Below are 26,234 nucleotides of genomic sequence, written 5' to 3'. Positions count from 1 at the left end.
GCCCTGAACCCTCTACGACAGGGCTTGATGCTGCCTCGCTGGAGGGATTAAACTCACATAGGGGAACTAACGAGCACAAGCAGATGTAACAAGTAAAAAGAGGTTTTGGGATGTTTGTGTTTTTTTAATATAGATTTTAGAGCAAAGTTTTATCATTCATTCAGGATGAGCACTTTGCCGCTGTTCCACCGCTGGAGCTGGCTGACAGCGCTTTTCTCCCTGAGGCTCAAAAGCCCCCAGCGCTCACCACCACCTCCGGGCCCGCCACTTCCCACTGTTCAGCTCTCCGCTCACACTTGCCTTTGGCGCCCAACCTGCCTCCCAGAGGGAGAAACCACTTTTTCCTCATCCACGGGGGGATCCATAGTGAGAGGGGAGACGAGACAGTGTGATCAGCCTCTCCAGCTTCAAAAAGGCCAGTGAGGCACTTTAGAAGCAAAAAGGAGGAGACGCCTTTCTGTCTCTCTCTATGTCCCTCCTCCAGCAAAGGAGGGAAGAGTTCTTTGTTATGTGTCTCCCCTTCCATCTGCTGCCGAATCATTCGCGCCGGTCCGTGTTGGGGGAGGCTCCGCCGCCATTTTGTTTGCGTGAGGGGTGAGCGGGACGTTGTACTGTGGACGCTGGCGAGGAGGAGGAGGAGAGGGAGGGGGCGAAGACGACCTAGCGGGTCAAGCCGAGTACTTGTGCCGAGAGGAAACGGTGAGGGCGGGCTGAGCGTCGGCTGGAGGAACCGGGGCGGTCGCCTCCCCCATCCTTCGCAGATATGTACATCAAGCAGGTAAGCCGGCGGGCTCCAAACCGCCCGCTTGCCTTGTGCGGCCTGGTCCTGTCTGGCCCGATCTGCCCTGGCTTTCTCTGCCTTATCCTGCCGCTGCGGGGGTCTCTTCATTCAACGTCTGGGCTAGCGGCAGAGCCAGGTCCCGGGCCCACACCAATAGGCCCACTGGCTCCTGGCGAGTGTGAAGGCCTTTGCCTGATTCACCACTGTCCCGAGGAGGGAGACCGTGGCCCTTCACGGGGGGAAGCGGCCCGGGCATGGAGCAAGCCCGCCATGTAGTCTGGGGGACGCCTTTTCCGGTTCCCGCGGCTGGTATAATTCATGACTGGTGTGAAGGAGGCTTTGAGGGGAGACCTTCTTGGACGCAGGACATTTTTTGCGGGCTCTGCGAGGACTGGTATAGCCCAGGTGTCCTGGTCTTCCAGGCGATGGGCAATCCAGAGCTTGGATGCTCTTCCTCGTGCTAGGTTCATGCACTCCTCACTTTTCAGGTTGCCTTTCAGCTGTTGAAATTGAGGAGGTCTCCTCTTATGCACATATACACACACACACACACGTGTTTTAATCCACATGTAGTTTCAGTGGGAAAATGTGACCGTATTGGGGGTTTCAAGTCAAACTGTTTTTCGTTTGCCGCTTCTTCCGGCAGAAACAAGTTACTGTTTGCTCTGGGGTGATGCTTCAGGCCCTCGGGCATGAACTCTTAATCTACTAGACTTCATACTTGATGGGCGGACTATAGCTAACCTTCCGTTAGAAAGGAGATTTTTGTATGGACTTTCTCCAAACCGTTTCTAAGATTAAGATAACAATTAATGTTATCTCTGTAGCATGTCCTTCCAATCGTAATGGCTGAATTTCTTTGACTGCTCTTGTACCACTGCCTATGCATGTTCATACAGACCCTCCTAGGGTTCTTATTTTCAGTGGACTCAAAATTTACCTAGCTTTCTGACACCCTATTAGAAAAATGTTTCTTCAAGTTTGGAGGTGTGTATTCTAAGTAAAAATCAGATGACTGAGTAGGCAGTGTTTTAAATGCCTGTACATCACTCTATGGTTACAAGTGTACGCATTGCTTTAAAGCATTGAACATTAATTGTTCTGCAGATTTGAACTGCACAAAAGTAAACAGTAGTTAAGATATATAGAACGAGAGTAAGAAGTCCAAATTAAGTCAAAACAGGAAAATTAATTTCAGCTAGGAAAGAAATTTTTGTGGTCAGTGACCAATACTGTTTTAGGAGCCATAGAAGAATGTTAAGAGGATGTGAAAGTGAGAATAAAACGCTTGTTGGTAATATTTTTTCTTTTCCCCCAACATTGCAATTAATTTTCTTTCTCCACAGAAATAATTCCTGGAGCTAGGAGATAAAAATTGTCTTAATATGAGGCTACATAAGGCAGTAAAGAAGTTTGTAGGGATGCATGAAGTGAGAAGACATATAGGAAAAAACGTTGGAGAGGGGAATAAAGTGGTGTTCAGAGTCTACATGTGCCAGTCACCTACTTTTGTGGTAAAAACTTAGGCTTCTATAGTAATACCATTAAAATAATGATTGGTTGTTTTTACCTTTTTGTAGAGGTTTTTGCATTCTTAGGAGATTAAAGTAGATTCTGTTTTGGGTGTTTTTATAATGTTGTAGGTAAACTAGACAAACACTGTAGACCATTTTTTCCCCATTATTTTATTGAAATTTGGTGTATTGGAAGCACTATTGTATTTAGAATAGTTTTTAAAAAATATTTATTTTTCAGAATTTTGTGAGTGAAAGTAGTTGCCATGGCCTAGAGTTGGTTTCAAGACTTAACTAAGATATGCTGTTCCTATTCTCGTTTGAAAGATACAGATACAGAGCTTGCACAAGTCTGCTCTGGCAGGTGAGGCAGAGTTGTTTCTTGTGGCACATGAGGGTCTATATTCACAGTCATGGTAATGAGAGTTTTGAGTTCATACATTGCCTTAAACTTACTTTCTATAGTTTGGTCCATTAATTTTAGAAATTCTTAATTACTTCCAATGCAGTTGCTTTGGGTTTAGAGCTGAATACTGTGTAGGTACTTGATGAGAATTGTATTTTGCTTGAGGAGAGGGATCATCAACAGTTGCAATTAAAAGAAGTTTAGATAGGCAAACTATTGGAGGAAGTTGTATTGGAAGACTGCTCCTTTTCCAGAATAGCTGCTCCTGCTTAGATCTGATGTCCGATGGTCATCAGATTAGTATTAGTAGTTTTGTGCCTACTGTATTCTGAAGTTCAGATTCCAGTAATGAAATAATTCCGCAAAGAGAATATGACAGGGAAGACATAGTACTTGGGAATAGATCGGCTCTGTAATTTCTGACTAAAAGTCAGTTAATACCTTTACTGAAATTGAAATAACACTTCATCTCAAATGTTTTTATTCTTTGTCTGACATGGCATTTTCATTCAACCTTTGTGAGGTGGTTGTAATCCTAAAGTTACAAACAGGTGGTGAGAGGAGTTTTGCTCTCTTCCTAAAAAGTAATTCTTCATCCATGATAGCTATCATGGTGAAACATTGCCATTACTTTAACAGTGTCTTGCTTCTCTTGGGGAAGAGCTGAGCGAAGGAATAATGATAAAATGTCACCTCTAATTCTTTTGTAACTATTCTTGCTGAAAGATATGCAAAGAGCAAAACTTGAATGTGACTGCTGTCTCTTTGATGTTCTGCTGAACAGCCCAAAGCTGCAGTATAGTCTTACAGCATGGCTTTAATGTTTGAAAAAGATTGCTTAATGCTGAAGTGGATCAATTTCTTTGCTCTGAAGATCCAAACTGTTGTATATTGTTACTCTACCTTGTATCTTGCTTGCTTGGCAAACCTCAAATAACTACTGAAATAGAATAGTTGAAATCTGGCATGCATCTTCGAGATTACTTGTTTGCTGTGTGGCTCCTCAAATAGATTGTTCAGGTTTGTATTTGTCTGTTGAGGAAGCAAATTCATTATAACCCAGAGAGTTTGCCTTTTTAATTTTCATTTCAGACTGCACAGTAAACCAAAATATGACCATATTGCAGGTATAATGTGCAGAGCCTGGTAACCAGAATGTTTTGCAGTTCTGCAGTTGCTTGGTGAATTTGTAGACAGAATTTTTATACTGCATATGTATTGCATTGTAAGCATTAAATATAATATAACCTTACTAGGATTAATGGTTGTTTATGGAGCTTTCTCTTCCTATATGTAACATGTAATGCAGTAATCTGTTTTGTGTAGTATTTTTACAAAAAGATTATCAGAGCTCTCATATTCACCGTTTTTTGGTCTAGGTAAACACCACTGTCTCTTGTGATGTGGGGAATAATCTGTCTCAAGTGCTGCTTTGATGAGTCTCACAAGTTTTGTGGTATAAGTTGCTGATCTTTAGCTGGAAGGTTGAAGTTTAGAGGTAGAGGAAATCAAATACAATTAATGTAAATAGTCTGTAAAATCTTAAAAATAAAAAAAACCTTCTGAAGAACTGAGAGGGGTTTGTTACTGTTATGCACTCTTCTCTCTAGGTAATCATTCAGGGCTTTCGAAGTTACAGGGACCAAACCATTGTGGACCCGTTCAGCTCGAAGCACAATGTCATTGGTAAGTTCTGATGCTTGTCTTTTAGCACTGACTAGAGTTGCACACATTAGGAGTCCTTTGTAGCTTTTAATACTCTGTCTACATTTGATGACTTTATTTTCTGTTTTGGAAACTTAATTTCTCTGTAATTTAATAGGTGTATTCCACTTACAGCAAAGTAATGTTCAGTTTTACTGTAACAATAGTATGTCCGGGTCTTCAGAAACTGAGTGATGTCTGTAAACTTCCTATGTACAGATCTCTATATTAGCTAGACCCACCCCCCCTTTAAAAGCTATCCTTAGAGGAATAGCAGCAGAGAATTTGTATGGAATTATTTTTTTGTATGTTTCCAAATGTGATCACTTTTGATCAGTAAGCACTAGCTGCTATAAAATGATGCAAAGAAGATGGTCCTCTTTCAGCTTTGGAGGAATGCATTCCTGAACATGGGCTATCAAAAATAAGTTGCAAAGTGTAGTTTCATACATAACACCTAATCTAACAGCATATTGTCCAATATTCTCATGCCTCTTTTTAATTTTGCCTATGGCTGCCTGGCTCTGTCTTTTCATTTGCATTGACTTTAATGATTGTGCAGCAACTTTGAGGCTGCTGACCCAACAGAAAACAGTCAGTTTTGGACTTAGTAGTCATGATATACCCAGAAACTGGGGAAAAAAGTGCATATGACTTGCTTAGCTTGTCCTGTTATGCAGTGTTACTTCAGCCGATATCGTTGTTTAGGAAAAAAGAAAATCCAACTCCACGGATTTTTCTTTTTTTAAAGACCTCATAGCAGTTCCAAGTACTTTTGGAGTAAGGTTAGTCTAGAGAGCATGTAGGCAGGAAGGGGTGGAAAGCCTGGGCTGCTGGTTGCTGCTGGAAGGCAAGCAGTTTCAAAATCAGCACAGTAAGCGCTGATCATAAAGATATGACAGCCTTGCTGAAATGCACCAGAATAAACGGTGAGATTAGTGTATGCTAGCATAGTACAGTGTTCCTATACTGTTTTATAAAGGAGTGCTTTCAGTCTTATTAAATCAGAAGTTTGTATGCTACCTGAAGTTCATGCAGTCAGCCTGAATGTACTGGCATGTGAATTCCTTTGGTCAAATACAAAAACAAGGTGCTGGGACAAGAAAAGTTTGACTTGGGTCTACTGTTCTTACTCCTCCAGGAGAGCAGTACTTAAAACAAAAGGATTGTTTACTGTTTTAACTGTTATTTGTAAGTTGTGGTAATGTGTTTGAGTGGGGAAAGGATTGCTGTCTTGTTCTCAAAAAGTGGCTTAAGTGATCCTCCTCCTAAGTCTGTCTCATTCTCTTGAGATTTTGTTTGTTTATGTTACATTTGGAGTCTATTCTTGAGCATTTAATGTGTGTTGCAGCGTAAACGCGCATCAACTTGAGGTTACATTTTGTGTTTCAATTTTCAGTGGGAAGAAATGGATCTGGAAAAAGCAACTTTTTTTATGGTAAGCATGAATTTCTTAATGTAATAGTATGGGGATGCTGGTGATTTCTTTCTTGATACCAAAAATTGGTTTACTGCATGTTCCTCCTCAACAAGGAATGACAGATTGTTAATTACTTGACAGTGATGAAAGGCAGATCTCAATGCACTTGTTTAATACTTAACCATCAGACTTTTCTCTAGTATTTGGCTTCTCTTACAAATGGTTTCTACAATTCCAAGTGGAAAAAAAATGTATTTAGAGGAAATCAATTCTGAAAGTCACCTGCCTTGAAAACCAATTGCGATATTAGCGATTGCTGTAGACATTCGTAGTGGCTAAATTCTGAACTGGTTTCATAGCAGTATGGCACAGCTTATACAGCTGCTTAATGTATGGTTATGCAGGAGGTTTGTGGAGTGGGAGCACTGAAGGTGAAACAAAGATAGTAGTCAAAGATGTTAGTGGCCTTTGTGATGGCAGCCTTTGCTAAAATACTTAACATTTGAGAATTTATCATATTTTTAGCCTAGCTGTGTGTGCTATATATTTGTAGAGGAAAACTCTGGAATCCCCGCTTGTGCAGCATTGTGGCCACAATGAGACAGTGCAGCAGACTGAGTGATAAAATTCCGACAGATTAAGTTTTTTAATGAATAAACATTGTGAGATACTAATAACAGCATGACCATACTATACAACAGTAAAGCAGGGTGTTTTGAGTTAAAGAAACTCCTGCATGGCTCCTTAAAGGAATGAATCCATCTTCTGTTTGTTTTATTACAGCAATTCAGTTTGTCCTCAGTGATGAGTTTAGTCATCTTCGCCCAGAGCAGAGACTGGCTTTGTTGCATGTAAGTGAAGGTGTATTACAAGACTAAAGAATAAGCATTAAAATGTTACTACAAAAACGGTTAATTGCTGGGCTGTGGATATTTTAAGCCAATTCTTTTGAAAGTATCCTTAAAAGAGTTTTTATTTCTCTTTGAAAAAGGGAGTTCATTTCAAATAAATACTGTATGCTGATAATGCTCGCTGCTGAATGTGTATCCCAAGTTTTTCAGAAATAAAAAAAATGCATATGCTGCGTCTTACACAGATGCTCCTGAATAAATCCTTGGAAGAAAAAGGGAAGTGGGATTGTCACAGAAAAGGGGAGATGAATGAGCTCAAAATTCCCACTTCTAAGGTGGGAATTTACTAACCAAAATATCTCCTTTCTTAGGAAGGTACAGGTCCCCGTGTTATTTCAGCATTCGTGGAAATTATTTTTGACAATTCAGACAACAGGTTACCGGTAAGTTGAATAAACTACTTCAGAAATAAATAGATTATTAATTCAGACTTCAGTAATCTCAGTATTACAGAAGTCTTCAGTATGGTAATGCTTTTGAGTCCGTTTTCATTAAGTCATAAGCACTCTGGATAGTAATACATGCGTACTGCAAGCAGTTAAGTTTACTTTGTTTTGTTTTCTCAAGATTGATAAAGAGGAAGTCTCACTTCGCAGAGTCATTGGAGCCAAGAAGGATCAGTATTTCTTAGACAAGAAAATGGTGACGTAGGTACTTTTCCTTACCTGAATGAGACCAGTAGTACTTCTCTAAAGTTGTCTAGTCAAACCAAACACTTACATCTCTAGCCTGAAATGAATCGATTCAGTTGTGTGGTATTGAGTACAGGACTGGTAGTTTGACAGGAAGGATCTCTGTTGTTGTGTGGTAAATTCAAAGTCTGCTATCTACAGTCCAGTGCATTTGTTAGTATAGTGTGTAACTGCTTCTATGGTATTTCTTTCAGGGCTTTTGTAAATAGAAGAATTACCAGACTTTCAGATGGTTCCATATTATTCCTTGTGATGCCTTTACCTGTATTAACCTCCTCTTTGCTTTGAAGTTCTCTTTCTTAATCCCTTTGCAGTGCTGTAATGTAGATATTTTCCATTTTTATTCCCTCATTTCCTTTCACCTGTTACCAAATAAAGAAGCTCCTTCAAACAGATCATGCATTGCACACAGTGATTATAGCATGCAATGTGTAGTTGTGATACTTCACTGAATTTTAATAGCTGTCACTTTTCACTGTAAGTGTTTTTAATAGATTCACAATAATATTTCAGGAAAAATGATGTAATGAATCTTCTGGAAAGTGCTGGATTTTCTCGCAGTAACCCCTACTATATTGTCAAGCAAGGAAAGGTAAGATTCTTTTTCACAGATTAGAAGAAATGACTATTACCAGCGTCATGTCTCCTGGATGCCACATCTAGTTCAATTATTGAAGAAGTAAACTGAAGTCTAAATCTGTTTCAGTAGTTTACATTGATTCTATGTTGTATTTGCAAGAAAACTTCATCTGGAAAGTCACTTGTTTTGTAGTGAAGTTTAGCACACATAACTCTTTCAGCCAAAATACCTCTACTGGTTTTATAGAATACAAAGCAAACCCAGTTACTTTCTTGTAAAAGGATGCAGCCACTGAAATTTTGTTGAAGGAAAGCGTGTTTTGAGTTTTGTGTGATCAATTTAATGTCGGATTAATGAGTGTTTTGTGGCATGATGCAGTCTAAGATTTTTAACCACATTTTTATGTGGTTTTATGGAGGTATTTAATTGCTTTGGTTTAACACTAGAACTTAAAAGCCCAAGCTTGAGTTTCTCCAAATAGAATTTTGAGCAGGTAATGATTTCCTCAATTTGCATAATAGTAGTACTTTGACTTGTGGCAGTAATTGATAGGATATGAAAACCAATGAAATTCATTACAAGTAGAATATTTGCCATGCTAAACTACCTGCCTCGATGAGAGACCTGTATGGTATATACTAAGTATCTGAATCTTCCTCCCAAAATCTCAGGCAAACAGGCATAGCAAAAAAAAGTGCAATAGTTGGTCATACGTCCAGAGCAGACTATTGAAATCATAGATTTTAATTTTTTCAGATCAACCAGATGGCCACAGCCCCTGACTCTCAAAGACTAAAGTTACTGAGAGAAGTAGCTGGTACCAGAGTGTATGATGAACGTAAAGAAGAGAGTATTTCACTAATGAAAGAAACAGGTAAAGAGGGTCTTAAAAATGATCATTTTATGCCACAGCAATTCAGATAACTCTAAAGGTTTATGGCTTTTTCAGTAAAGTTAGTTGCTGGAAAGATTTTACTTGTGGTATGTTAAATGATGCAAAGCATGTCCTATTTCCTTCTTGAATTTTAAATATCTCAAGAGGTTTAACTGCTGACTTATACTAAAAGCACACATGAAAACTTTTTAGCTAGACTAGTAAGGCAATACTTGTACTGTTCGCAACCAGAGTTATGTCTGCTGGCAGTGCTCCAAAAATCAGGGTACCTATTGCTATGCAAGCACTAAAGTTTATTTACTACAGTCTGTATGAGCCAAAATAGTACATGTTGCTTTACATAACTACTATCACTGTTGAGATGGCTTTTTGGGGAACTTCTGGACATGTGTTCTTTACATGTTTTGTGACTGTTGACATAGTTAATCACTGGGGGAGATTCATTTTGGATATATATTACTGTGTTTAATTGTACTTCAATCTTTTCTGAAGAGGGCAAGAGAGAGAAGATTAATGAGTTGCTGAAATACATTGAAGAGCGACTGCATACTCTGGAAGAGGAGAAAGAAGAGCTGGCTCAGTACCAGAAATGGGATAAAATGAGAAGAGCATTGGAATACACCATTTATAATCAAGAGCTTAACGAAACCCGAGCTAAGCTTGATGAGGTAGAATACTTATTTAATGGAGAATGGAATATGAGCAGTTGATTTGCTTTTTCTCAGTGTCTCCTCAATCGAATCCCATCAATGTTCTTTACTAATTTAACTCATTTTCTTCATGGGGAAAAAAAGACAGAATCTTGCTACTTACACTATTGGTTATGTCTTTGTGCAGCTTTCTGCCAAACGAGAGACCAGTGGGGAGAAATCCAGGCAACTGAGAGATGCACAGCAAGATGCTAGAGATAAAATGGAGGTAAGTCAAGATTCCCTTATTAGTTGAGTAGTGGGCATGGGTCAGTAATGATGTTCTAGCATCTCACTGTCTGGGCACTTTAGTGATTCCAAGTATTGAAGTGACTGGTAATGCTAGAGGAGACTTCAGGACCACCATAGATAAGTCAGCTTTTCAGAACTTGGAGACCAAGTGCTTCCCATTCCTTCTACTCTACCACCCCATTCCAAACCTGGTTAAAGTTTCCTTTTAACAAGGCTCTCTAGATATGTGTTGTTAGGAGTTTCTCTGATAAGGGAGTTAGGTTCTAAAACTATGTTAAAGTCTATGCTTCAATCCTGTTCAGAAACAGGAGAAACTTTTCACACTCTCAGTGTATTTGGATCTGCATAGTAACAATCTGTTGGGTTTTGCAAGATACTGAAATGTACATACTGCATTTAAGATACTAAATGCACGAATTTGCCTAGGAAATAGAACGGCAAGTTCGGGAACTGAAGACGAAGATTTCAGCAATGAAAGAAGAGAAAGAACAACTTAGTGCTGAAAGACAGGAACAGATTAAACAGAGGACTAAACTGGAGCTGAAAGCTAAAGACCTACAGGATGAATTAGCTGGCAACAGTGAACAAAGGGTATGTAACAGCAGTGAAATCTTAAAATCTTAAAATGTCATCAGTATAAGTAAGAATATTTGTACACTGATGTATTGAGTTTAGAGTGCAGCATTTCATTATTTTCTGAGGTTTGCTGGAGAGAAAGATTGTCTTTTTGTCATGTGTTTTAGTGTGCTTCTGTGTATACAAACGGACTCCTGTGTTAATGGCCCCTTATCCTGTACATTGCAAAATTGAGCACTTAGAATTCTCTCAGTCTCAACTACTGCAAGTACTGGGAAGAAGGGCTTTGTTTGTAGCCCTAGCTTGAACTTGCTTGTTTGGGCCATATAGACCTTCCTTGCTTGCATCGTCTAGCCTATTGAGAGTGCTTCACTTTATTCCTTCTTATTGTCCTGATTGGAACAGAATTCCTTTCTGCTGTGTTGAAACAGGGTAGTACCAGATAAACAGTGGCCTCTTACAATTAAATTGTTCTTTAGAAGTGTGTATTTATCTAATAACAGAGTTCCTCACATTACCTAACTTGAAATACTGCTTTGTTTGACTTTCAGAAAAGACTGTTAAAGGAGAGGCAAAAGCTTCTTGAGAAAATTGAGGAGAAGCAGAAAGAATTAGCAGAAACGGAGCCGAAATTTAACAGTGTAAAAGAAAAAGAAGAGAGAGGAATTGCTAGGTCTGTGACATTCTACAACAGTCAAAGCATTAAAAGACAAAACATGACATCCCAAGATACCAGTACTGTCTATGTGTGCAGTTAATTGAGTTGTACTTGTTGCTTGAGGATGGGGCAGTTAGATGTACTTAGAGATGGTCTGTAAAAAGCCAGCTTTGTTGTTGGGCAAGGGAACAGTATTTGGTGAGATTAATTTTTAAGTTTAACCACTTTTGTAAGGTATTGTCCACTTCCTGTTTTTTGAAGCTGGGTTTGTAAGATGATCCTTTTCTTTTTGTTACTGATTTGATGCTCAGATATTAGAGTGTGGTCTGACACTTTTTTGAAAATTCTTATGGTAGTTCTTAATGCTTGCTCTTAATAAATCCAAAATTTCTCTATAATGTGGCTTATTTTGTCCTTCTCAAAATTAGACTTGCGCAGGCTACACAGGAGAGGACAGATCTTTATGCAAAACAGGGTCGAGGAAGCCAATTTACTTCCAAAGAGGAAAGGGACAAGTGGATAAAGAAAGAACTAAAGTCTTTAGATCAAGCCATCAATGACAAGAAGCGGCAGATTGCAGCCATACACAAGGATTTGGAGGATACAGAGGCAAACAAGGAGAAAAATTTGGAACAATACAGTGTAAGTTTTCAGCTTACTGCTTCTCAGTATTTTTGAGAGAGGGACTAAACACTCAAATTGTCTTGGACAATTGGACTTCAGTGTGTATTTACAAGGAAGATGAGACATTCTGGTTGAGTGTGATCTTTCAAAAATCTGTTGTTGATTTTATGTGGCCTGCAGATAAATTCTTAATTCCCTTTAGCAGTGTGTCTACCTTTGCTCTGTGTTGACTTCCCTTTTGGTACTCTCCGTAGAGTGTTTGACCCAAGTTTTTAGGAACAGTTTTAGTTCTGCCTTACACTCATCTACACTGAATGTGGCCATTTCACATACATAACAATTTGTTATGTTTTTATAGAGATCTACATTGGTTATTTTCACTTCTAAACTATGCTGCAAACACTGCTCTTTTGCACCACAATTGCAGCTGGTTGTAAGTCACACTTGATGCTTTGCAGTCTACTTGTAAGGGAGCAGTAACAGGGACAAGTTAAAAAGATTTTTTTTTTTTTTTTTTTGGTGCTTGTGCAGGTTGTTTTAAGTTGGTTAAAATGTTTGTAGGAGTTGGTTCTGATTTTTTAAAAAAATCATTTAGTACTGAATAAAAAAGACCTTTTTTTTCTTAACGGAATTATAGTTTTATGTTGTTCTTTTCTTCATGTTAGAAACTGGACCAGGATCTTAATGAAGTGAAGGCTCGTGTTGAAGAACTGGACAGAAAATACTATGAAGTGAAAAATAAAAAGGATGAACTACAGAGTGAAAGAAAGTTAGTAATTAATTGAAATGTCTGACTCTCACTTAATTTGAAGGGCCCCAACTGTGTAGTTGTTAACATGGTATGTTTTAAAACCACAGCCATATATGAATTCCTGTATTTCACCCTCCTGTTATTAGCAGTCTTTGAAAATAATAATAATACAAAAAATGCCAACTTACAAATGCCCACTTATAATATTGTAATTCCTTTTTGTTCTGTAGTTATCTATGGAGAGAAGAGAATGCAGAGCAACAAGCTCTTGCTGCAAAGAGGGAGGATTTAGAAAAGAAACAGCAGCTTCTCAGAGCAGCAACAGGAAAGGTAAGATGCCTTGTACTTGAGAATAGCTTGTGGAAACTTGTCTTCTCATTCTTACAGTACAAGCCATGTTCATATCTGAAAGATATCATAGTTCCTTGTGGTCTTGCTGTTGTAATTAAGATAATCATATTTGTAACTTGATATTTTTTAAACATTTATAGCTGTAGAACTAGTTAGAAGTTAGTTTTGTAAACTCAGGGTAATTGAGGAGAGATAACGAGGTCAAGTATATCTGGATTAAAAGTTCTTCTATTCTCATAACATAAAAAAAACCCAACAAACCACCAAAGAACAAAAAATAAACCAAACAAAACCACCCAAACACAACAAACCTAGCAAATAGAAAAAAATATCTAAAAAAACAATGAAACAAAACAAACAGCTGCCTGAAAAAAAAAACAAAGCAAGCCCCACAACACCAAAAAACAACCACCACCACCTCACCCTGAGAAGCAGTGATCTTAAATACTTGCGTATCTTCTTCTATTAGAGCTGTAAGTTAGTTAACAAAAACTTTGCAAAAATCACAGCTTTTATACAGTTAAAGATAAAAATTAGTATTACTTCTTGTGATGATTTGGGTGTTACCCGTCCCCCCACACTATGGAAATCACCCAGACTAAACTCATCTGGCTCTGGAAATTGAATGAAGCGTATTATTTACAGCTTAGCACAATATACAAGCAGATATTTACAGTATATACAGAAATATACAATATACAATGTGAAAGGTAATACAGAAACACAATATCCCTCCCAGAAACCTGAGTCCCCAGGAAGGCCTCCCAACTGCCCCATCACCTTCTCCCTGCCCTGCCTCTCAACCTTACCCCAGTCCCAAGGAAGAATGGAGGTTCAGTCAAGAGGTTAGGAAGCAAAGTGGGTTAATCACAGAAACAGCAGAGAGGTTAGAGAGAGATGCAGCTCAGAGCTCCCCAGCAGAAGTGCCTTATCTATGTTTTGATTTTTGTTGTATCTCTCAGTAAGCCTATGAGTGAAGTAGACATCACCATTGTTTTCCTTTCACAGCCTGTAATCTAGTTCTTCTCACCAAAACATTGTAGCTTGTTTCACACTAGCACACTTCTGCATCTTTTGATTGTAGAACAATAACAAGTTATGTTTTAACAGGCTATTTTGAATGGTATAGACAGCATAAACAAAGTTCTGGAACACTTCCGTCGAAAAGGTATAAACCAGCATGTTCTGAATGGCTACCATGGCATTGTCATGAATAACTTTGAATGTGAACCAGCTTTTTACACCTGTGTTGAAGTTACTGCAGGGAACAGGTAATTGTATGCTTTTAGTATTACCAGAGTTAAAACAGTCTGCAGAATTACAATTCAATTGGTGCCACTAGCTACTGGAAGCTTTAGTCTTTTGAACTTGAGCTCTTGTCCCTTTTTGGTCCAAGTGCTTTCTGTTTAGCATGATCAAACTGCTAGTCCTTCAAGAAGGAACTTAGAAGAATTCTGCCTAGTTAAAAATTCATCCTAGTGCTCTCAATCTTGTCTAAAACAACCTAAATCAAAATGACACAAAGAAAACCCCATTTGCCCCCTCCTTCCTCTGCTGCCCCCCCAAAAAGGCCCAGACCCACACTCCTGATATCTACTGTAAGGATTGGTGGTGAGGCTGAGCTATATGGAATAAAAGTGTGGAAAATCTACAGTAAATAGTGCTGATGGTTCGTAACAATCAATTAGGATTATTTCACTTACACTAGAAAATCTCATGGGTGAGAGTGGTCTCTAAACTGTCCAAAACTGCTATTTAAAAAGCCATCTGAAAAGATGTTGAGTGGCTCTGTAATATGTGTTCTACGAGTTCTAAGTGCCTTTTGGGTGATCTACCACTTCTACAGCATCTGACACTTCACATTAATTTAAATTCTCTTTCTGTGTGATCAGTCCCCTGTTCAAATTACTGAGTTGTCAAGCAAATGCTTGTTCTAATGAAATGTAGATGCTGGTGTAAGAACAGGAAAGGAGACAGGGGTGACATGGCCCTGCTACACTGTCATGTATAAAATACTGATGTTACCAGAATTTGAAATGCAGTTCCTAATTTGTGTCTGTGTGATCGAGGATGTACCTTCAGAGTGCTTCGCAGTTCTCTCTGAAATCCTGCACTCTCTAGTTTGGAAAAAAACCATTTAACAAACAAAGTAGTTCAACTTGGAAAAGAAGGATCGCTTTTTTGCAGTCTCTCATGTGAGTCCCAGTCATGCACAGAGCATGTGATTGCTGTTACTGTTGACTGTAGAGAGGCATAAGGTGCAAACGGTGTAAATCCATATAAAAAGGGCCGAATGTTGAGTGTTAACATAGTATGGGGGACAGATTTGCAGCTGAACCAGCAGAGGCGCTGTATAAACTAGGAGCGGTGCTATGTATCTGTTGAGCTTCTCTTGCGGCTGGAGGGTGAAGTGTAAAATTCTTGCCTGATTCCACATGAAGTGAACAGAGTGAATCCACCTGCTTCTGGCAATGCACAGGCTTGGAAGGAAGATGTGACACAGCTTTATATTGATACCTTATTTAATAATACCTGCATACTGGCCATTCCTAAATACATTAGTGCTTTTAGCAGAGTGACATTTTGCTTATTTATTGATCTTGTTAATTAGGTTGTTTTATCACATTGTGGACTCTGATGAGGTCAGCACAAAGATCCTAATGGAATTTAACAAAATGAACCTTCCTGGAGAAGTTACTTTCCTCCCTCTGAATAAGCTGGATGTTAGAGATACTGCTTATCCTGAAACTAATGTGAGTTTGAGTTCCTTTTGAACCCTCCCCCACTTAATTACGAGCGTTGTATTTTGAATTGTTTGTGTGTCTTGCTTATTGCACGTCATTTGCTATGCTTTTGAATGCCTGCAACTAAAAAATAATTCCAAGGTGTGCTTATCGACATAAAAAACCTTCTTATAAGAAAGTACATACTTTATACCAGCTATTTGCTCTTTAAAGTTTAACTTCACCTTACAAGTAAATGGATGATATTAAATAGGAATTGGATTGTCTTGTAGACAGATAGTTGATACTTGCTGAATTGCTGACTTCTTCAAGCTGAAATGCTGCCCTGTGCAAAAACTGAAGAGCTGTGTTACGTGTTGCAACCATGGATAATTTCTCAAAGTTACTGGAAATCAACTGTATTTTTAAAATGCATAAATAAGCCTTCAGTGACAAGCATTTAAAAAGTAGTTCTGAAATATATTTCAGGAAAATGTTGGCTCTTGTTTGAAATTTCAGTAGTGGATTAATTAATTGCTTCCTACAACAAACATGGTAGAAAAGATTTGAGAAATAGATTCTTTTTTTTCATTAGTTAGAAGTGAAAATAAATAGGAAACAGTCTTGACTTCTAGTGTGCTTATTTTGGGGAGGGATTTACCAGTAAAACTGTGTTAATGTTTGTGTCTTTCCATGGAGGATTATAACTTTTTTTGAGAGAAAAAATATTGATGATAATTTGTTATACTTGCTCAGTATTGTTTTGGTAGCAATTTAACACTCAGATGAGTAAACTGGATGTTAGGAAGAAGTTTTTTTACAGTAACTGCGGTGAAACACTGGCACAGGTTGCTCAGGGAGATTGTGGATGCTCCCTCCCTGGAGGTGTTCAAGGCTAGGTTGGATGAGGCCTTGCGCGACCTGTTCTAGGGGGAGGTGTCCCTGTTTATGGTTGGGGGATTGGAACTAGATGATCTTTGAGGTCACTTCCAACCTAAACCATTCTATGATTCTGTTCTGTTAGATTCCTGGCAGACTCTTCATTGACTTATGGCTCAAGCCTGGCTGTGAAAAACTAAAACTGCAAAATCTTGCAGTTGATTTCCACAGAGCATTTGTGTTTGTTGTAGTAATATTTGGTCAGAGTGTCTGTCATCTTTCTACCAACTGACAGCTGCTTATTACCTAAGTGTCATTCACAGTAATGTACTCTTGAGTTCAGGGTTTGACATCCTGAATGTGAATGATACACACAAGTTCCAGAAGTCTTCCTTCTAGGATTTTATTGGTTGTGAACCCAATGTTAATATTTAATGAATTTGAGATATGATATATTTTTTATAAATTCTTGTTGTAGGGCTAGAGTTTATTCCATTTTTACTCTTGATTACAGTTTGCTTCTTCCATGGTTTTCTTGAATTCTGTGTACTTATTAGTTGCAATATATTTGCTATATTTGTATCAATATGATGTCTTACTAAAATCGCTGTCACTTCAGGATGCCATTCCTATGATCAGTAAACTGAGATACAATCCAAGATTTGACAAAGCTTTCAAACATGTATTTGGAAAGACGCTAATTTGTCGTAGCATGGAAGTGTCCACCCAGCTAGCCAGAGCTTTCACTATGGATTGTATTACTCTGGAAGGTAAATATTACCATTTTATAAACTATTGTAAGAATGAGACCCCTGAAATGTCAGGCTTATTGAATGTGGTCTATTAGTGGTGTTAAAAATAACGTATACTTGAAGTGCAGTGTTGTACATCAAGTACAGTGCTTAAAAATGCAGAATTTCTTCACAAACATTGAACTTTCTTATCTAAAAGTTAGTAGCTAGGAATGTCCATCCTGAGAACTGTAAAGCAGATGCATTTTGTATTAACTTCACTACTACTAAGTGCGAGGTGAATTCTTTGGCATACTGGATGCACTAGTATGTTATGATCTCTGAACTAACATGTATCTCTTGTTAACTACCTGTTCTTGGAGGGCAAATTTCTTGTAGGGTGGTTACTTTTTATCTTGTCTCCCTAAAGTTAATCTGAAAATTCCTAAGGATGTCTGAGGAGGAAGTTATTATTTTTTCAGTAACATCATGCTCTCAAGCCACAGATGCTGGTAATTACTCAGCTTCTTGTTTTCTCCCTCACCAAAGACCTGAGTTTTGTTTTTTTACCTCTGAACTGGTAGTGCTAGGCATTCGCATTTTTATTTTAATAAAAGTGGTTTTTTTCTTCAACCTGCATGGTTTCAGACATTAAAAAACCTCCTAACGTTTAAAGAAGGTCATGGCAATCTATACTTGTCTTGAGATAGGAAATGCACTTTAACTTGAATACAGAAATAAACATGTGATTCTTGATAACTGCTGTAGTGCTTCCGCAATTTGGTTGAAATGTTCTAGTTAATCTACTAGAATGTTTTGTAGAAGCTGCTCTGAACATTATGGAGAGTGTATAGCATGCAGTTCATGGTCTTACTCTGTTGTGCTCTTAGGTGATCAAGTCAGCCATCGTGGTGCTTTGACTGGAGGCTATTATGACACAAGGAAGTCTCGTCTTGAGTTGCAAAAAGATGTTAGAAAGGCAGAAGAAGAACTCGGTGAACTCGAAGCAAAACTCAATGAAAACTTACGCAGAAACATTGAAAATATCCTTTTATTGTTGTAGGGGAAAAGTTGTGTGATGACAGCTTTCGTTTTGCAGCTGCAGTAATAAGTGAAAAATACTGCATATTACCTGTGGCATTTGATTTGCTCTTACTAATGCAGCCTGGTTCTGTGTGTTACAGTAGAGATTCTAGTAACAAAGAAGTCAGTGGTAAAACAGAAATAAACCAAAACCCTGCATGTGAACATTGGTCTACAAACAATGAAAATATAGATTTTAAAATATATCCATAGTTGGACTGAATAGTATTCTTTTTTTAAAAAGTATTTTTAGATCAATGAGCTAGTTAAGAAATACTTTCTAACTGTTCTGTTAATTATTTTGGCAAAATTTCTGTGCTGGAGAAACTTGACTGAAAAATGGCAGGGAAGCACACCTTGTCGAGTAGCTTGCTTCAGAGAGTGGCTGCGACTGTAGCCTTGAAAAAAGCTTTAGAAAGCTGTCCCTATTAAAATTTTACCTTGACCTTTAAAGCTTAGAAATTAAATTAAACCTTAATTATGAGTCTTCCTGTTCCTTTTAGAGTTTTGTGGTAGTAACTGCTATAACGAGATATTATTGTTATCTGTGTTAAGCTTCACTGCTTCTGACTCATGCTGTATTTTTAGTGCTTGTGACCTGAATTGGTGTGTTATATAGTCCATTTATGCTGTGGGGAGGAGATGGAGAGCATTATGTTATAATTAAGCTCTGAGTTGCTTGACAGTCGTGATCTTTGCAGTCCTTGTACAAAAATTCCAGTGACTGTCAGCTTTTTCCCTCTTTTTCTGTAACCTTTTAATTTTGAGATCCAATGTCTAGGATCTGGGGATGAGGGAGGTTTATACAGTCTCTTTTTTTTTTTTTTTTCCCTCCATTATTCACATTGTGTCTTAGAACTGAACTCCTTTGTTTTTTCTGTCCTACCAGCAATGTGTTAAGAGACGTTTTGGGGGCAGTAGATAAGCAGAACACTGCAACCTGTGCTTAGAGCCACAGCTGATTAGCAAAATTTAATGAGACAAAGGTACACACTTTTAAGGAAGTCAATAGAAGAATGTTGAAATGTTCTTGTTAAATGTACCTTAAATAGGCTGAATTTGCCAGCTGGCTTTATGTGCACCAGTGCTGACAAATGTCTTCTACCCTTGTAAGCAAATGTGCAGGACCCATTTTGTGTATCTACAGTTAAGTATTTGTTGTGTGGTGTTTTCTCCTTATGTCTTTTTTAAGCTACAGACGTGAGCAGATAATTTTAAAAGGATTTGTGCAGAAACTTAATTTAATACTTAATCCAGTGTGCACTGTACAGGTAGCCTGCTTTTTGTGAGTAGGGATGGGAGCTTGAATTTCTGTTGGTTGTAGATAAGTTCCTCAATTACCTGTTAGACCCATTGGTGGTGTAAAATTATTGGCGAGGTGAAGATTTTTTCTTCTTCTTCTTTTTTTTTTCTTGGTGTTGATAAGAGTGCTCAAGTTACTTCTGAGGATAGTTCTTGATTTCTCTTGTGCAGCTGAGTATTTCTGGAGTTGTTTTGCTTTTTTTTGTTTGATGGCAACTGAATATGGTAAATGGACTAAGAATTGAAGTTACTAATAGGAATGGCTTTAAAACAAGGACAGAGTTTTCCTTAGCCCGTGGTATGGATTAATAATGAGATTGACCAGCTAATGAACCAAATGCAGCAAATTGAGACACAGCAGAGGAAGTTCAAAGCCTCCCGAGACAGTATTTTGTCAGAGATGAAAATGCTGAAGGAGAAAAGACAGCAGTCTGAGAAGACATTTATGCCTAAGGTACAATATGGAGATAATTGAAAGCTGGGTTTATATAAATGGTTTCATTAATACTGCTAATAAACTTTGATTCATTTCTGGTGAATATCATATGAACTGTGAAGGCACGACTTGAGATATCACAAATGTTCACATAAGCAGAAAAATGAGTTTTCATATAAATGTGCAGATCACTGAGGAACGATTCTGTTTAATATCTGTTCTGTAGCAACGTAGTTTGCAGAGCCTGGAGGCAAGTTTACATGCTATGGAGTCAACTAGAGAATCATTGAAAGCAGAACTGGGGACTGATTTGTTGTCTCAGCTCAGTCTTGAAGATCAGAAACGTGTGGATGCTCTTAATGATGAAATTCGACAACTGCAGCAAGTAAGGAAATTTTAAATGCCTTGCTTTAAATGTACCTTCCTAATAAACTTCTTTTTGTCCATTTGTATGAGAAGTCACTTCTGAATATAATGTTAAGTGCTGGTTCATCAGCAGTAGGTAGGTGTGTTTGGAGTTTCTCACCTGTAAAAGTGTATTTGTGTGGTTTTTCTCAAATGCTGGGTGAATTTTGCTAGCTGTATTGGTTGAGAATTTTGGTAATTTGTGTTGGAATTGTCAGTGTTTCTGCCCTTGGACTTTTGTAATGGATAGAAATACATACAACCTAAAAGGAATGCTGCACAGCATGGGGAAAATAAAACAATGGTTTTAAGCATGTGGTAGATGAAGCAAAAAGTAGGATTTTTGTCTGATGCCCATATTGTTGAAGAAATGTTACTTAAGTATGTGCTAGTCTAAAGCTCTTCTGGGTTTAAAAGCTGGGTTCAGATGCTATTAATACGCTGTAAGAAACATGATGATTTGTATAGCTGACTTCTAGTGGTCAGCTGCAAAAATGCTTATCACTTGGACCTTTCTACATGTTAAAATTAGAGCAATAGACCAAAGAATTGTGTGGTGTTTTAATACCCAGAATTGCATGAAGAGTGGTTTTGTTTTTCTTGTTTTAACTGGGGATAAAATAGTTGTCTAGGAGTTGGTTAAGGCAAATATTTTTTTTTCTTTCAGGAAAACAGACAACTTTTAAATGAGAGGATTAAACTGGAAGGCATTATTACAAGAGTTGAAACATATCTCAATGAGAATCTGAGAAAACGCTTAGATCAAGTGGAACAAGTAAGGATTTTCTCTTAAATGTAGTTGGGCAATCTGATTTTGGCAGCTTTCACTTACCAGTAATTTGATAAATACTCATTTACTACTCTGCATTATCTATGACGGGTTTCATTTCCCTACATGCAATCCAAGTTAAGTGTTTTGTTTAAATGTCAACGTGATATTTTAGGCATCTGAATTTTTCACAGTAATCCTACTCTTAAAAACAGAGCCTGTCTGTAAACAGGACATAATGATAAATTTGTTTCAGAGCCTAACTATTCATTAAAACTTTACTGACATTTTTAAAACAGTTGCATGCAGAGTAGCAGAAGATAACTTGTTTGTCTGGCTTATACTTTTGTTCCACTTTATATACTGAAGCATTTACTTTGTCCTATAGGAGCTGAATGAGCTTCGAGAAACAGAAGGTGGCACAGTTCTTACTGCCACAACGTCAGAGCTTGAGGCTATCAACAAACGAGTGAAAGACACGCTGGCACGGTCAGATGGTGGGTAGCATCAGTTTTCTTTTAGTTTTTGAAAGAAAATTCTTCGTGGTTTTGAAAGTTCACATAGGGTGTGTTTTGCTTTGGAAATAGACAATATGAGAAGTAATGAGCCAGTAGTGTGCTCTTGTTGCCAGGAGGGGCAGTGTCATTCTGGGATGTATTAAAAGGGGTGTGGCTGGTAGGGAGAGAGTGATTCTCCTGACCCTCTACTCTGCCCTGGTGAGGCTGCATCTGGAGTGCTGTGTCCAGTTCTGATCCCCCCATTTCAAGAGGAACATAGAACTGCTTCAGAGAGTCCAGCACAGAGCTGGTTAAGGGAATGGAACATCTCTGTTATGAAGAGAGGCTGAGGGAGCTGAAGCACTTTAGCTTGGAGGAGACTGAGAGGTGACCTCATCAGTCTTTGTAAATATGTAAAGGGTGAGTGCCAGGAGGATGGAGCCAGGCTCTTCTTGGTGATGCCTAATGACAGGACATGGGGCAATGGGTGGATTCTGTGCAATCATTAATTTCAAATACGCTGCATAGCCTGTAACAGATTTTTGGAACTTAACACAAATCCTTGACTCATTTTTTGGTTTGTGTTGTAGCTAAAAGAAAGTGCCTGCAATTGCACAGTAATGCTGATAAATGTGTGTTGGTGGTAGCAGAGTTCTGGCTTCAGGGCATAGTGCTTTTGAAGCAACTCTTTGTACAAGCAAGCATGATCTTAAATAGTTATTCTTGAACTTTTGTCTACCTAAAGGTAAGTTAATGTCAGATAGGAAATAGCATCTGTATGACTCAAAACATTTCTTTTTGCTTATCTTTTAGACTTTAACAATTATTTCAGTATGTTTGTTTGGGTTTTTTAAGCTGCATGCTCATGGAGAAAAATCAAGAGGGTTTTTCAGCTTTTTGTCTTAAATTAACTTTCTACTCCTTGATAGGTCTTTTCCTTCAGATTTGCATTTTTGTTTCATAAATACGTGACTGGATAATTGCTGATCTTATGTAAGCAAGTAAGTCTTACTGGGTTTTGTGCTCTCGCCCAATACCGTAGATCTGGATAATTCTATTGACAAAACAGAAGCAGGGATTAAAGAGCTTCAAAAGAGCATGGAACGCTGGAAGAACATGGAAAAGGAGCATATGGATGCCATTAACCATGATACTAAAGAACTTGAAAAAATGACTAACAGGCAAGGCATGCTTCTCAAGAAGAAGGAGGAGTGCATGAAGAAAATCCGAGAGTTGGGTTCACTTCCACAGGAGGCTTTTGAAAAGTATCAAACTTTAAGTTTGAAGCAGGTAATAAGTGTACTTGTTGTGACGTTTCATGACCTGAATGCAACTTGCTGTTGCATTTAGGTATCATTCACAGTGTCAGGTACATCGAGTGTCACCTTTTGATGTGTTAATATTTTCCATCTGCAGTTATTCCGCAAACTGGAGCAGTGCAATACAGAGCTGAAGAAATACAGTCATGTTAATAAAAAAGCTTTAGATCAGTTTGTAAATTTCTCAGAGCAGAAGGAAAAACTGATAAAAAGACAAGAGGAGCTGGACAGGGGCTACAAATCCATCATGGAGTTGATGAATGTCCTTGAGCTCAGGAAATATGAGGCTATTCAGCTGACTTTCAAACAGGTAACAAAATGACAACAGTTTTGAAGACGCTGGTGCTAAAACAAAATTGTCCCATATGGGCAGATGTAGATATATCTGTTCTGTAATACTTTAAGGCAGTATCACATAATTAGATTTCTTTTTTCTTTTTTAATATTAAAAAATAGCATTTTAAATAGATGCTTATCTTGATTTGTATTAGATCTCTGGCTAAATATTTTATTTCTGGTGAATCTCTTTGTTCTTTGTACAGCCCTGTCTGGAAGACGTCTAGTAAAAAAGGCTTTGTACCAAATCTATTCTCTAGATTCAGTGAAATTGCTCCCTACTGTTAACAAAAGATCTTAACTACAAAGCATATAAAATTTTCTCTCAAAATCTTATTTGCTTAACTGACATCTAAAGTTTACTGGTATTTGCTTTTTCTTCCATTCTGTTTTAATTTTGTGACAGTTCTCATCCTAGAAGAACAGTTAATTTAGATCTTTTAGAACCAAGTTCTGTATAGTGTATTTCTCTCTTCTGCTTAAGAATGGATGTGAATCTCTGCTTTGAAGCAGGTGCTTACTGTGATCATGTGGAAAACACCTGTTTTTTGTCATGTAGTTTCTCTTTGCAAAAATGATCTGCTCTACTGACTGTTTCAGGTGTCAAAAAATTTCAGTGAAGTATTCCAGAAGTTAGTTCCTGGTGGCAAGGCCACGTTAGTGATGAAGAAAGGAGATGTGGAGGGCAGTCAGTCCCAGGATGAGGGTGAGGGCAGCACTGAGAGTGAAAGAGGATCTGGATCTCAGAGCAGTGTTCCATCTGTAGACCAGTTCACTGGAGTTGGTATAAGGGTAAGCAAAATATTTATTTTGGTACTCTATTTGTTTATATTTGTTTATATTGCCTTTTAACTGTGGTTTGGTTTTTTTTTTTTAAGGCAATGTTTACTTTGTTCTGCTTATTTATTAAAATAGCAAGTGATATGGTTTAGTAATTGGTAATCAACTTGCTGTTGCATTTAGGTATCATTCACAGGGAAGCAGGGTGAAATGAGAGAAATGCAGCAACTTTCAGGAGGACAGAAATCCTTAGTGGCTCTAGCCCTGATATTTGCAATCCAGAAGTGTGATCCAGCTCCGTTTTACTTGTTTGATGAAATTGACCAAGCCTTGGATGCTCAGCACAGAAAAGCTGTTTCAGGTAGCTGTCTACCTTTTATTCATCTTCATTGTGGCTGAAGGTCTTCTCATCCCTGATATTTAAGATAAAATATTCTAATCATAAAAATAGACTTACTTTGTGCCTTTTGAAGCCTTTGTGCCTTTCCTAAACTTGGGTTTAGGTAGCAGCTCTGTGTCTACTGCATCTAAAGGGTAACCTTCTACACTTCAGTGTGGTGGAAATAGTCCTGGTTTTAAGTGTAGCTTTGTTTTTATAAATTAACATTTTAGTTCACTGCATTGTTGGCGAAGTCCTTACTATGTTTTTCACCATGGAAGTTTAATAACCCCACTGATTTTGCTGAGATGCTGAATTTGTCAGAGCTGATAATGGAACTGATAATACTTACACCTGGTATGGGTCTTTTCTTGATTGGTTTTTTGTGTTTTGATAACCAAAAGCTCATTTTTAATAAAAACCCAGCAAACTCTTTGCCTGTCTCATTAGAACATTGAAAAATTAATTGGAAATGTAATAAGTAATCTTTCTGTCTGTTTTTCAGATATGATTATGGAACTAGCTGAACATGCTCAGTTTATTACAACAACTTTTAGGCCTGAACTGCTTGAGTCAGCTGATAAGTTCTATGGTGTAAAGTTCAGAAACAAGGTAAATAATGTTTTAGTTATAGCTTTTACTGAGGCCCTTACCAAATGTATCTAGGACTTAAGAGTTGAGAGTGCATCAGTTTGTGATGGATTTCTAGTTATATCAGAGTCTTGTGTAAACGTTTTTGCCTTCCTGAGAAATTTAAATGTCATGTTTTTTTTAAAGTAAATTAGAAATTGATTCAAGGCCTGTTGCTGAGTCATAGAGTGTTCAGAAAGAAGTCTTATTCTGCAGGAGATACTTTGGTAACTGTGTATTTGTTTTTGTTCCACCAGGTTAGTCATATTGATGTGATCACAGCAGAGATGGCCAAAGACTTTGTAGAAGATGATACCACACATGGTTAAACAGAATTGGACTTACTGCTCGTTTGGAACATGTGTATAGTGCTATGTTTATGCCAGGGAGCTGTAAATTTTAAAATACAAATTATTTAGTTCTTGTTTAAAATAGTTTTTGATTACATGTTTTAACCAAGATCCCAGAAGGCTTAGTTTCAAAGGAACTTGAGTATCCATTTTGTCTCTGTTGCTGTATTTTATAAGATAATTGTTAATGTTACCTTTATACAGTACCTGTAGTTTGGAAATTTTATTCTCCTCCCCCAGATCTTTTGTAAAGTGTCTGTTGCTGTTTTAAAGCTTTTTAGAAAGTGTTAACTGTTCCTTCTTAAGTATAATGTTACCAGTTACATTGCCTCACATGTTGTTTTGGGTTTTTTTTAAAGCTTCCATTAAAATGATTGGGTTTGTTGCTGTAACCTCTTTACGTTTTAAGGTTTTGGTTTATGTTTAGACCATTCCACTGAGATGGAGTAAATACTGTTTGGTGATACTGGAGCTGCATATGTCAATCATATGAAACAAAGCAGTTCTTGCAAGCCATTCTTTTCCCATTTTTTTAACACATTGCTAATGCCATCGGAAAGCAGACACAAATCCATGCTTGTCCATTCATAGTCTTCTGGTTGTTGAACTGAAAAGAATGTAGGTATCAGAAGATACTAAGAAGTTCGAAAGAACCCTGGAACCTGTATGAAGGCAAATCACAGCCCTCCTCTTTCCATTGTATCCCTTCAGCCTGAGAGGCCAACATAAACTAAGCCAAATGACAGTCACCAGTCAAAATGTGAATCTCTTTCTGCTGTCCAGGCTTTTGGCAGAGGGCACTGAATAATTT

General features: G+C 37.9%; 1 protein-coding gene across 1 annotated transcript; it reads left to right on the top strand.

The window, feature by feature from the left end:
* The first annotated feature begins 484 nt into the window (after nt 1-484).
* On the top strand, nt 485-25,819 carry SMC3 (structural maintenance of chromosomes 3). The gene is made up of 29 exons (XM_064144414.1): nt 485-778; nt 4,312-4,387; nt 5,805-5,843; nt 6,609-6,676; nt 7,048-7,119; nt 7,304-7,383; nt 7,942-8,020; nt 8,765-8,882; nt 9,396-9,571; nt 9,741-9,821; nt 10,271-10,435; nt 10,972-11,093; nt 11,507-11,720; nt 12,368-12,471; nt 12,684-12,783; nt 13,915-14,075; nt 15,416-15,557; nt 17,026-17,176; nt 18,028-18,180; nt 19,825-19,976; nt 20,185-20,343; nt 21,031-21,138; nt 21,521-21,629; nt 22,672-22,919; nt 23,046-23,258; nt 23,885-24,076; nt 24,248-24,425; nt 24,949-25,055; nt 25,331-25,819. The coding sequence occupies exons 1-29, from the start codon at nt 764-766 to the stop codon at nt 25,400-25,402; spliced, it is 3,654 nt and encodes a 1,217-aa protein (XP_064000484.1). The 5' UTR covers nt 485-763; the 3' UTR covers nt 25,403-25,819.
* Nucleotides 25,820-26,234: the final 415 nt, after the last annotated feature.

This window comes from Pogoniulus pusillus, chromosome 6, assembly GCF_015220805.1.
Source record: "Pogoniulus pusillus isolate bPogPus1 chromosome 6, bPogPus1.pri, whole genome shotgun sequence".
In the NCBI taxonomy this organism is placed as follows: Eukaryota; Metazoa; Chordata; class Aves; order Piciformes; family Lybiidae; genus Pogoniulus; species Pogoniulus pusillus.
This window is presented reverse-complemented; position numbering and strand designations above follow the sequence as displayed.

Excerpts from the sequence above, each read along its gene's own strand:
- SMC3 (XM_064144414.1), top strand. Across the intron at positions 17,177-18,027 it reads GGATTGTATTACTCTGGAAG|GTGATCAAGTCAGCCATCGT; the intron begins GTAAATATTACC and ends TTGTGCTCTTAG. Across the intron at positions 19,977-20,184 it reads AGAAGACATTTATGCCTAAG|CAACGTAGTTTGCAGAGCCT; the intron begins GTACAATATGGA and ends TCTGTTCTGTAG.